At 40.7% G+C, this 12,833-nt stretch overlaps 2 protein-coding genes across 2 annotated transcripts; both read right to left on the reverse strand.

The window, feature by feature from the left end:
* Positions 1 to 2,527: 2,527 nt before the first annotated feature.
* On the reverse strand, positions 2,528 to 7,220 carry LOC138635186 (uncharacterized). Its single transcript, XM_069722556.1, has 9 exons — positions 7,197 to 7,220; positions 5,557 to 5,691; positions 5,384 to 5,467; positions 4,572 to 4,620; positions 4,375 to 4,446; positions 4,127 to 4,201; positions 3,014 to 3,116; positions 2,728 to 2,890; positions 2,528 to 2,609 (listed from the first exon to the last, which is right to left on the reverse strand). The coding sequence occupies exons 1-9, from the start codon at positions 7,218 to 7,220 to the stop codon at positions 2,535 to 2,537; spliced, it is 780 nt and encodes a 259-aa protein (XP_069578657.1). The 3' UTR covers positions 2,528 to 2,534.
* nagk (N-acetylglucosamine kinase) lies at positions 7,170 to 11,421 on the reverse strand. The gene is made up of 10 exons (XM_069722554.1): positions 11,380 to 11,421; positions 10,875 to 10,959; positions 10,610 to 10,708; positions 10,319 to 10,460; positions 9,898 to 10,008; positions 9,712 to 9,824; positions 9,374 to 9,461; positions 9,191 to 9,288; positions 9,035 to 9,113; positions 7,170 to 8,908 (listed from the first exon to the last, which is right to left on the reverse strand). Exons 1-10 carry the CDS (start codon positions 11,406 to 11,408, stop codon positions 8,706 to 8,708), a joined length of 1,047 nt encoding a protein of 348 aa, XP_069578655.1. The 5' UTR covers positions 11,409 to 11,421; the 3' UTR covers positions 7,170 to 8,705.
* Positions 11,422 to 12,833: the final 1,412 nt, after the last annotated feature.

The following is a 12,833-nucleotide window of genomic DNA, read 5'->3' on the forward strand; positions in this document are numbered from 1 at the left end:
CAGGAGCAAACACCCCAGAGATTTATGCAAGTCAATGTTCAGAACACAATAATCATTGGTTTATTGATATTAAACCAAATGACATTAACCTCTGCAGCTGAGGGTGTAGTCATATACATTTTTACACATTGTACCCATTTTCATTTTTCTGAACACTTACAGGGACTTCCTGTCCACATTGTTTAAACTGTAACCATGGAAATGGCAATTAACAATATAACCTCACCAAAAGGTCTATTTAGTTGCTGCTTTGGGACTTTTGGTCATATCACAAGATCTTCCGCAGCAGATGGTTGCTATGGAAATGTCCATGTTTACATTTTTCTGACCACATATCAGTTTGAACATGTACAACATCTACACACCGATAGTGGAAAAGTGAACAGCTCCTACATGAACCTTGTGGTGAGCTTGATCGGCCCAACCTGTGCTTTAAACCAACAAACGTAAAAAAAACATTGAAGAAGTGGAAACACTAAGAAGGAGAGAGAAATATTTCACATATATGGAGCCGGAAACTTGAGCCAGAGTAGATTGCTGCAGGTAGGAACCAGTGCTCAGTAATTCATGTGTAAACATGCAAATACGGAGCAGTTGCTGGAAAGTAAAGATGTTAATGTTCAGACAGAGGAGTAACAGACATCAAACAGCCCCTCCTGGCATGCTGGGTGACGAGCTTATTTGACTAAAGAGACTGTAAATATGGCCTCTTTAAACGGTGACATGTCTACCAATATTATCTGATATAATATAAGAGGGTAGAGGAAAAACATGCAGAACAGGTCCGGCCAACCTTGAAATGAACTTGGGGCATGTGTGCTCATGTTACATTACCTTACATTTCATTTAGCTGACGCTTTTGTCCAAAGCGACTTACAATAAGTGCATTTCAACCATGAGGGTACAAAATCCAGAACAACAGGAATCAAGAAAATACAATTTCTTAAAGAAAGCCAAACTACAAAGTGCTAAAAGTAAGCACCATTTTAAGTGCTACTAAAGTTCTACTGTTCAAGGTAAATTCGGAAGAGGTGTGTTTCTAGTTTGCGGCGGAAGATGTACAGAGTTTCTGCTGTCCTGATGTCGGTGGGGAGCTCATTCTACCATTTAGAAGTCAGGACAGCAAACAGTCGTGATTTTGTAGAGTGTTTAGCTCAGTGAGGAGCAACAAGCCGATTGGTAGAAGCAGAGCGGAGGGAGCGGGCTGGGATGTAGGGTTAGACCATGTCCTGGATGTACACTGGACCCCATCTGTTCACAGCACGGTACGCAAGTACCAATGTTTGAAACGGATGCGGGAAGCTACTGGTAACCAGTGAAGGGAGCGGAGGAGGAGGAGGAGGAGGAGCGGAGTAGTGGGAGTAAATTTAAGGAGGTTAAAGACCAGTCGAGCTGCTGCATTCTGGACGAGCTGCAGAGGTCGGATGGCACGAACAGGTAGACCTGCCAGGAGGGAGTTACAGTAGTCTAGACGTGAGATGACCAGAACCTGGACCAGAGCCTGGACCAGAACCTGGACCAGAACCTGCGCCGCCTTCTGAGTGAGAAGAGGATGTATTCTCCTGATGTTGTGCAGCATGTATCTACAGGAACATGTTGTTGCAGTGATGTTGGCAGTAAGAGAGAGTTGACTGTCCAGTGTCACGCCGAGGTTCCTGGCAGTCAGGGTCGGGGATAACACAGAGTTGTCCAAGGTAGTAGTCAGGTCGAGGGTGGGAGAGTCTTTCCCCGGAAGGAAAGCAAGAGCCGAGCAAAAGGAAGAAGGAGGAAACCTTGACAGACGAGACCAGCGCTGGCCTCCCAAAAACGCCGCGGGGTGTAAATCCCTCTACTGGTGATCAAAACAAACGATGCATCCCATTTCCAAATCACGACCAAGAGCCCTAATGATCCTCAAGTGCCTAAATAATCAAACAATAATAGAGAAAAATAAATCAGTAACCAAAAGAAGGTCCTGTTTTCTTCATATTTTCATCCAGGCTGCGGTAGTTTTTTTCCGTCATCGTTTTACTTTGTTAAAATCGTGACACTTTTAATTTGTCCCAGCAGCCGCTGAAGTGGATGGAAATGAGTTTTTGGGAAAGTGAACCCCAGGAACAAACTTAACTTTTTCAGCAAGAGACATGAAAGTTTAACATCCACATGATGATCATAGAGTTAATACTTGTTTTTTTTTAGTCACTTTTAAATTGTGGTATTTTTTCTCAAGAATCTCTGTACTTCTTCTACCACTGCCACATGCCTCTTCCCACCATGAGTATGCTAACAAGCATACACATTTTACTGCCTCTTTTGGGTGCCTGCCAGTGGACGGTTCACCGCTGTGCTATGACTCATCTTCAGCTTCTGTGTCCTGAGGCGAGATAACTGAGGATCACAGAATGAAATGTGCAGGTGGCTGAACAAACCCGCAGCCCTTTGTAACATTTCGTACTGATATCCAGCACTATAAACTCACTGGCATGTCACGTTTGACACAAAAGACAAACAACATTTCATTTTTATCTGCTGTGTATTGAGATTCAATTTAAGATTCAGAGTTCAGGATGGATATTCTGGTGAGGAAGACGATGGTGAAAGGCGCACTGCTGACTCTTAGGCTGGGCCCACTAGGTGGAGATATACAGGATAAAAAGAAAATATATTACAACATAAAAAGCCAAAAGACAGGGCTACGGTCTACTGATCAGCCCGTACATAGACACTCAGTGGACCCTCTCTCTTTACCTCTGCAGCATAGCTGGCTTGATACTCTGTCAGCTGTGGCTCCCTGGTGGGCTCGGCGCTGTAGTTCGGCGCCTGTACGTGGGAAAAAAGCACATTGCTGCTCTGAGGGATGGTTTTCATCTCTGAGCAGCACCTAACAGGACACTCAAGTCTCTTCACACAGCTGCAAACGAGAGGAGAGGAGAGAAAATGTCAGGAAATGACACATATACAGTAATACGTGAGAGATACGCGTGAGGGAACTACGACATTTTTAAAATTGTTGACGTTTGTGTTCATGGCTTACCAAGTGCACTGCCAGGCAGTTGGCTTGGAGAAGGTGTAGTTTGTCATTCCAACAGCTGGATTCAAACCCTTCAAATTGGCACTGTTCTCCAAATGTTCAACATCTAATGAGACATGAAGTTACAGAGTGAATTTAGAGATGCTGGCACAAACCTTGTCGTGACACTGTTTCACACAACAATCAGGCGAGTTTATTTGTATAACACATTTCAACAACAAGGCAACTCAAAGTGCTTCACATAAAACCATTAAAATCATCAAAATATTAAACAGAAGAAAAGGACATGTAAAAAAAGAATTTAAAACAGTGATTAAAACATTCAAATAAAAGAAATAAAGCAAGCTAAAAAAAAAAATAGGATAAATGTAACAGCGCAATGTAAGAAGTAAAATACAGAAATGCAAGAAATGAATCAAGATCCTTAAATCTGGTTCAATGAAAGTCAGCTCCTCCCCTCGCTACAGAGCTGAGAGGGTCTGGATACAGTTTACAGTATAGAGACTGTAAAGTGTTTTAGTTTAGTCTCTATACTAAAGTAAGGTAATTACTTACCTTATAATTACCTTATATTTACTGCACAGACGTGAGATTAATATTTATCTTCTCATTTAACTAAGAAATACGAGTATTTCCTTTTTTAACGTATTAGAATAAAAAAAAATTATGATTTAATTGTTTTAATATTATTTACTTCTTACATTAAAAAAAGATACATTTTGCTCGAACAGGTACTAAATAAGTATGTGGCCCTGGAGGTTAAGAAACCCTAATAAAACCTCACTTCAGGGGTCAAATGTTGAATTTTCTATTTCATCAAATTCGACTGTTATTTGAGTATCATTTTATCTGTGGTTTCACATTTCCTCTTTGTTCTTTTGTTTTTTGAAATTCTCAATTGTCTCTAAGCTGGTTTTGTCATTGTTTTAAGATTTTCTCTGGCATTGTCGATATTATAAACCAGGTATTTATAATACAGAGAGAAATTTGCATCAATATGATATCATTTATTTTTACAGACTTTATCACAAATGGTGCATAGTCTTATCTAAACCTTAACCTCGTTTAGGGGTTCGAGTTTACGTATTGAACGACAAATGAGTGCAGTTCTTTTACCTTTGTTTGTGATAATGGAATTCAAGGCCACAGGGAAGTAGGTCGTATCAATATTGGGTGACAACAAAATCACACCTGAAAGTGCACAAATATTGAATGGAATTATAAAAAATATCAAGTCGACAAGTCAAAGGCATTGATATTGGGGACTTCAAAACGGTTTTCTCATTTGTACTTGCAGCTCGATTGCACAAACACCAGATGAATCAAGTCAAACACTCCTAAAATAACAACAGCAGCCGTCTGACCTTCCTGGTAGAGAATATCAGGCTTCCCTTGTGCCTCATCTTTTGCCTCATGCTGCTTCCACACATTTGCTGCTAATAGAAGAAAATGGATTGAGTATCTTTCCACCTGCCAGCTTCACTTGTGTATGTGTGTATCTTCTTCAGAGAGACAGAGAGAACTTCTTGCAGGTATTTACAACAAACACATTGCTCTTGACCTTTATCCGTGACAGGTGGAAGCCCAGTTGCGCAGGAAAATCCTGGTTCCTGTAAAGGGGACGTGATTTTCAAATAGTTATTAAGTCATAAGAAATCTATGTGACTGTTGTCTTAAAAATAACATGTTTTCTCTTGGTCTTATTGCCACCTAGTAGTAATGCTTTCCTATCGCCAGAAGGTGGCAGTAACTCAAGGTTGAAGATACGTTTCATTGATCCTGAAGTGGCAATTTGTGGCACAGAGCAGTAAATAAATACAGTCCTCAACACACAGCAACCTGAACTGAAACAAGTTATACACATTTTATTTAAAGCTGACTGCCAACCGCCTTTAAACAACATTAGAGGAAGATAAATGTGTTACTACCATACACTGTTAAAAACCTGTGTGGCGCTTTAAGATTAGATGCTGCTTAACAAACAGTAGAAACATGAATGGACAACCAAAGCGGCAGCCACGATTAAGTACAAAAAAAAAAAAAAAAAAAAAAAAAAAAAAAAATTAGGTGCACATCTTCGAAAAATGGTCAAATAGTTCCCACTAAATGTGAAACAGTATTTGATATTTGCTTGAAATGCCCGTCACGACTTCCCGTGTCCTGGCCCTGACAGGGTGGAACCAGTTGCCTCGTAAATGGAAAGAGTTAGGATGTCAAATGGAGGCAAGAAGGCAGGTAAGTGGGAACAAAAGGGATGCTGGGACACGGAGGACAGATTGTGAGGCCTGTGGTGGGACAGGTAATGGAAAACCAGATCAAAAAGAGATGGATGTTAGTGTGAACTTGCAGCAGGTGTGAGTTGTTTTGTTTCACCTGTGCGCCAACACCAGCGCCATAGATGCTGTTGGTTGTCCTGTAGAGGTGTTTATAAAATACTGGCCAGGTTTCAGCGTTACTCTGTGAAAATAACAACCAGTAATGAAGAGAATCAATCTACCGTTCAGACGACGTCTGCGTTAATCAATACATCCGTGAATCCAGCCAACCTGTGGTGGAGTGATGAATGCCGGCGCAGGCTTTGCTTCAACTCTGGTGTGCCGCGGTGGTTGGAGCTCACTGAAGGGTTTAAAGTGACTGCTGTAGGTGGTGACGAATCTCTCTGAGGTACATCCGTCCTGCCTCTGGAAAGGGGGGAAAAACAGGCAGGTTGAGAGTCTTAACCAACAGGGACTTCACCGTGTGAGGATGGTCGGACGTACTGATGATGCAGGTTAACCTGACAACAGTAATGACACAAATACTAGTTTGCTTCGGCACAGCTTTTTTTTTTTTTTTTGGCAAAGGTGAAGGATGTGCCTTTATCATTTACCATTTACTGGAGTAAAAACAGAAAAGATGCATTGAAAAATACTTTATTACAAAGAAATCCAGAATTATAAGTGCTATTTAAGCTTATTAATGTCAAAATGTAATTCAATCACTTAATAAAAATGGGATAAAACTTGTACCATAATGTGTGAGTGGTACTATAATGTATTAATTGTAATGTAGAAAGAACAGCTGCCAAATTACTGTGGTGAGGGATAGATAAAAAGTAAACTGTAGAAAGCCTCACCTTCTTTTAAGTTTGTTATGGTTTGTTTTGTTTTGTTTTTGTTTGTTTGTTACTGCACTGCAGTAATTTTGGCGGCAACATCCATTGTTTTTTTTTATAATTTTTTTTTTTTTAAGGTTAAACGCCACAAAAACCAAAGGAGTCACAGTTTCTTAGGACTTAGCAACTGGCTGTTAGTTCACTGTTCACAAACGAGCCTGCAGAAGGGAGGATTATTTTTTTCAACCGAAAAGGGGCGTGGCTACGCGAGACGTGCTCCGAATGACGTATTATTGACGTATTATTGACGTATTATTGACGTATGGTCTGATGAACATCAACTCGATTTTTGGACTCAGCCAATAACTGATATTAACGGATATGAACTCAAAGTTGGTCATATTTAATATGCAGTATAAAGTCAATTTGGTTTTGTCTTCCCAGTTTGTTTCTGCTGCCCCCGCATGGCCGAACATGAATTAATGCAGGGGCTGGTGCTAGATTGGATCAGCTGGAGGGACGCGCTGCCTCTTGATTGATTGTTAAATTGTGGGCGCGTTAAAGTGGAGGTTTAGGGTAAGGGGTAAGGATCGGGTTCAGGACCAGTTAATTGACAGTGAAACAACTAATCACAGCAGCGTAGAGTCAGAGCAGTCTTTTAGATGTCTGATCCAATCTAGCACAAACCTTAATGCAGTTTTTTTGTATTTTAAAAAAAAAGTATTTCAACATGAGTGAATAAATTGAATGAATAAAAAAAGTACCACCGAACTCTTTGGCAAAATCTAACTGAGTTGTTATTCACATTGTTTTACATTTTACCAGTTATTTTTCAATCACTATAAAAACTGCAGCACAATAACTAAAATCAGATCACAGATAACATTTGTTGAAATAAATAAAACTGCATTGATAAAACTGTAAGAAATGAGAATTTAGGTCAATCCTCAGGTTTTAACGTACCTAGTCTTTTCTTCTTTTCATTTGGATGCTCAATTCAATTCAAAACACATCAGGAAAACAGACGTTTATGCATTATTTAACTCAAAGAAAAAGGATAAAGGTTTGATCAATCTTTTTTTTTTTTTTTACCTTCAGGTGTTTGGAAGGAAACATGGTTGATGGTTCCTTGATTCCTCCTTGGCAGACAAGCCTCAGTCCTCCACCACAGCAGTCAAGACTATACAGTGTCACTCTGCCTGAGACTCACAGCGGAATGTTACTCAAAATGTTTTTAAACAAATATATTTATTCTCTTCACCGTGGCAGCACACACGATTACAGCTACTCCGGCACTTCTGTCATTACTTCTGCTTCCTTTTTCTCCTCCTTTGGACTCGAATCCCAACTTTGAAAGCCAAACAGTACATTGTTTTATAGAAAATAATTCACAATGTTTATTGGACACATATTTCTCTAATGCAAACATCACGTCTCACAATTACAAAAGGTTTTGCATAAAATTGATCAGAGGAGATTGATTTGCAGTGAATAAAGATTGATTTCTACATGTATTAAAATGGACCCATGAGGAATAAATGCTTCTCATTGAAGTTGTTACATTACCAGTGAATAACTGCAGATACTGTGATGTGTCCGTCTTAAGTGAACGGGGAGTGTGATGGCATCATTTACTAGTAAATAGTAAAAAAAAACAGAATTACAATCTGTGAGAAGGATTTACAAAACGTGGAGTACACTTGTATTCGCAAGTTTTTAAATTTGGAAGTTTATACATTAGCAAGCGAGTTTTTGGTGTTTGCTTGATTTAATTTTTTTGAGGGTCAGAGGTGATTTGCAACCCTGCACACAATTTCTGCAAAATCAATCGCACTTTTATTATAAATCATAAATGTCAACAAAAAGTTCAAAAGCAGTTTTGCATTTGACAGTACAATGAAAGAAAAATCACCTCTGTTGGAATAGCTGCTACGCAGCTGGTAAAAGTCCCATGTTTTACTCTTTTCTGTTTTATTTGCAGCCTTGACATCTATGAGAAAATATTTTTGTGGTTTTAAGGACCAAAAATATCTCGATGTAATATCACATCTCCTCCCTTCAACTTCTCTCTGGAGCTCTACCAAGAACCATCTGTTTTGTTTCTGTGTCTTTAAGGCACATTGATATCACTGACCCTCTCTTCTGACTGGCTGATTCTTTTCTTGAAGCTTGTTATCTCCGTAACAGAATGAGCCGTCAGTGTCGTCTTCCACCTGAAAGGTTGGACAGTGGGCCGTGTTGAGGTGGACATATGACATGAGTGCGAGTTTGGGACATCACAAACTTACAGAAGTCCAAACGGCTCAGTTGATGAACACGGGCTGCGTGCATATTTCCATGGTCTGAGCGTTTTGACACTTTCATAGTATTTATAAAGCACCTAGACCTGCTTCAGCCAAAAAGAAATGGTAATCGGAATTTACACTATGAGACCTTTAAAACCACTGAGATCTAGAATATTTTCAACCACTGTCCTGGTACTTTGTATTGAGATCAAATCATATGCTATACCATTCTTACACAATCATTATAATGGTCATTATCATTATTTAAGTGAGCAAATATGCTAATAATTACAAACTGGTCAGTACATCTACATTCTCATTCACTGCTGCTGAAGGTGTGTTTGTAGAAGACTTTAGTATTGGCTGCATAATCCATAGTTATGGTAGCACCTAAACTCTTAGCCCCAAGACTGGCGCCTCCGAGGGCTGAAGACTGCTGCAAAATCAGGAGGCTGTAGCCATGGAAACGGCCCTTGAACTTGTCAGATGATGCTACCTTTTCCAAGACCTCAGCCAACCCTGGAGAAGAGACAGAGAGGTACAGAAACTGAGACTTCTTCTTCGTGTAGATAGCTTCATCCACACCTCTCTTGTCTTTCAGTGTGAGCACGAAGGGAGGCAGTTAAGGGCCACAGAGACACTGACCTGGCATCAGGAGCTCCCAGCTCTTCCAAACAGAGCCCACACACAGGATGGGCAGGCCACAGTCTCCGCTTAATAAAGGCTGCCAAGAAAAGAGGGAGAGATTAAGAGAAAAGCTTGGAGATAGTAAATGACTATACAAGTGTGTGTGTGTGTTACCTCCTGCGCGGCAGGTAAAACTGCTTCTACATGTTTTGCCAGGACTCTCCCCGCCTGAGTGAACACGTACTGACAGAGAGCGTCCCCTGCCACTGCACCTTTAACACAAAGTTTGAATTTTACTTTTAATTTCAATTTTAGCCCATCACATCAAAACTGAACAGGAAGTGAAGTGCTGCCTACCTTCAGCCAGCTTTTTACAGAAACCTGCAAAGTGGGACTTCTGGAAGTTTCTGTAGAGGTGAGGCAGCATGCCCATCAGATCTGACACCTGAGGTAAGTTCAGTTTTATTTAAACATGCAACATCAGAAGACAGAAACACTCCGTCCCTGAATCAGACGACACTCAAGAGTTCTCAGATGTGTCGAAGCCTTTGCCTCATTTCTTACCCTGACAGGCACTTACCCAACGTCAGCATAAAGGATTGTTAACCTGCTTCATTCAACACATCCCCCATTCAAAGCATGAGCTGGTATCATTGTATAAACAAACACATTTATCGCTGTTGTTGCAGCCTGACCTGGAAATACTCCTCCATGGCTTTCTTCACATGTGTGACGTCGTGAGGAGGAGCCGCCAGGTTGTCTTTGGCATCAAACACCGTCTTCACCGCCAGATGAGCGGTCCAGAATGCTGAGAGACAGAAAGATGTCTTAAGAGTTCGGTACAGTGCATTAAGATGATTCATATGCATCACCATGGTTACCTGATCCTTCATCGCCCATCATGTGACCCCAGCCTCCACAGCCGATCTGTGAGCCATCAGGGTTGACTAACTTGCAGTTGGAGCCGGTCCCCGATATCAGGACGACACCTCCTGAAGAGAAAACAGAGACGGTCTCTGCTGAGCTGACTCATATTAAATAATAATTAACTACTCAAATCTCATCAAGCCAAGACACACTAACAGTGAGATAATTTTTTTACACAGCCACACCTAAGAGGATAAAGTATGAAGCCGTAAACTGTAATGAGCTTTTAAGGTCACATAATTATATAGGCAAGTGTATACGGTGAGGTGGTTGAAAATAAGAATGCATTAAGAGATTAAGGGTGAATAGAGGCCACGTTTGCACACATGCTTAAAGTTTTGTTACAAGTTAAAAACAGTAAAAATGACAGGTTACCGCGATCACTGGCCGTTGCTATGGCACCGATGGTGTCGTTGGTGATGAAATAGTGCTTGCTGAGACTGGGAAACAATTCCTTCATGAGGGCGATCAGTTCGTCGATGGCAGCCTTCTGCTCTCCTCCGCTCAGACACATGCCCTACACACACACACACACACACACACACACACACACACACACACACACACACACACACACACACACACACACACACACAGAAATCAGAATTTAGAGTTGGTAGTATTTTATCAGACAATAATCTGTACATGACACACAGTCTGACTGACCAGTGAGAATAATGGAGTATTTGGATCCAGTCCTGCCTTGACTTTGGCTCTCTGGACCATGTCGTTGATGACTTCGACAGATTTGTCCACACCGACCAACTGTAGCAGACACAAACAAAAACAAAAATATATATATCCTTAGAATAGAAACCAGGTGCATGACAACACGGTCTCTTACGTAAACCTTTAAGAAATCTACAAATCCCCGATCGTCCTCTGTGCCTTTTCTAATTTTTTTCCAAACCTGCCTACATCTTCATCTCACCCAGTGGTTGGTGGACAGTCCCTCGGTCTCTGCCAGGACCTTTCCATCTCCTGAGACCAGCACTGCTTTGGAGTGGGTTCCTCCACTGGATAAGGAGCATGAGAGAGACAGAAATACACGAGTTACTAACCACCAAGACAACAATACCTCGTTAAAAAACAAAAAAAAACCAACAACAACATGTATTTGCTGATATGAAAGGTGAGGCAGTACGGGCACAATATCAAATGTTCACATACACATTTACATTAAATGATGCAGAGATTTTAACTGACAGTAACCCTTTACGAGGGACGACAATTGATCACGAGACACACACAACACGAGACGCCTCCCCTCGTCACTCATTCAGAAAACTCTTTCACTATAGTTTAGCGTTTATGAATGACAACCATAAAAACGGGAATAAAAGCCTGCAACAAACACCAACGTGAAGAGATAATTCCACAAGATAAAGATAAACTTGTTTTTAAAAAGTTTAGTTGTATATTTCTGTCATTCTTACCCCTCTATTCCTCCGAACACCGTTGCCATGTTTCACTTCCTGTTTTGGTCCAAGCAACTGAGCAGATATCGCGAGAGCAGCAGCTTGAGCGCCAACCTGCAATGCTGATTAGTAACCAGTAGGTGGCAGCTGTGTTATTTTTTTATTTTTTTGTGTGTGTGTGCGAATGACTGCAGTGTTGAGGGAAAAGATATAAATCATAAAACAAACAGCAAAAGGCCACCCAGAGAGGTAGATAAGAAACACAATGTACACACATTCAGATTAATATCAATCAGAATCACCTTCAACAAGTCAAATCACACACAATATAATGTTTGTATGACATAATAACTTACAGGAGTTCAAAAGTAGATTAAAAACCCCATTGACTCAACAGTTCCCATCATGCCACTGCGAAACAAACGCTGGTTTATGTGAGGCATTGTGTGGTTGTATAATGCTAATATGTGACAGAAATTGAATGACAGATAAAAGAGCAGGATTTTTTTGGCCACGTGAAGGAACACACTTCACATAAAAACCCTTCTGTGTCTTGACTCATAGTTTAAATAATCCATAGTCGTGTCAAGAATAATACTGAGACATTTAGCAGCATTTGGTTATGGGCTGAAAACACGGACAGTAAGTAAAAGTTACACTGTGAGCCAGCAGGCGGCATCTGCAACACATTAACTTAGGGGCCTGCTTCTCCTGCCAACATAGGCTTCTTTACTCAAAATTCCTGCAATATTTCTGTAATTAAAGTATATTCGAGTACTGTACAACTACCTAGTAATTCTGATCCTCCAAATGTGTTGAATTCGATCTTTGAAATTTCTTGTCAGTCGAGATTACATGTCAAAAGAGGCGGCTGCGATGTACACGCATCCTACGGTTATGTTCCAAATCACTTTTTTGTTAAACAACCTGGTCGCAGGTCCTTTTGTGCAACATTAGAAAAAGCTTGACTCGTCCTCCACTCAAAACAGTTTGTCCATACGAGTACAATTGCATATCAGTATGCAAGAAGTGCAGCAAGAGGACATTGCATTATTGCACTCAGAAGAACAAAAACATTTTTTCAAAGAAATTCTGACCGCGTAACAGTTTAAGAACTAAATACACAGTATTCTGTATGAATGTATGATGAAATGAAGGATCCTCATCTGCTCACATGTGGCAGGTAACATCAGCCTCACTTTTTGGGTTATAGGCTTCACAACACGGGTCCAACACCCCCTCAAATCCACTCTGATCTTCGTTCTCTGCAGGCCTGATTGACAAGGGGTACACTGAAGTACACTATCATCAGCGAATCAGCGAAGCCAGGTCAAAAATGAGTTCAGACAAGTTGAACCCTATTTGAGTGGCATCCTCGGGATTGAATCTTATTGTGCTCATTTGGCATAAATGACATGAAAAGACCTTCTGTTTGTCTGATTTTCCACAGCTGTCACAGAACTAAAACTCAA

Source organism: Brachyistius frenatus, unplaced genomic scaffold, assembly GCF_029030835.1.
Source record: "Brachyistius frenatus isolate BFR_SWC_R1_liver_20210118 unplaced genomic scaffold, ASM2903083v1 Contig_295, whole genome shotgun sequence".
Taxonomy (NCBI): domain Eukaryota; kingdom Metazoa; phylum Chordata; class Actinopteri; family Embiotocidae; genus Brachyistius; species Brachyistius frenatus.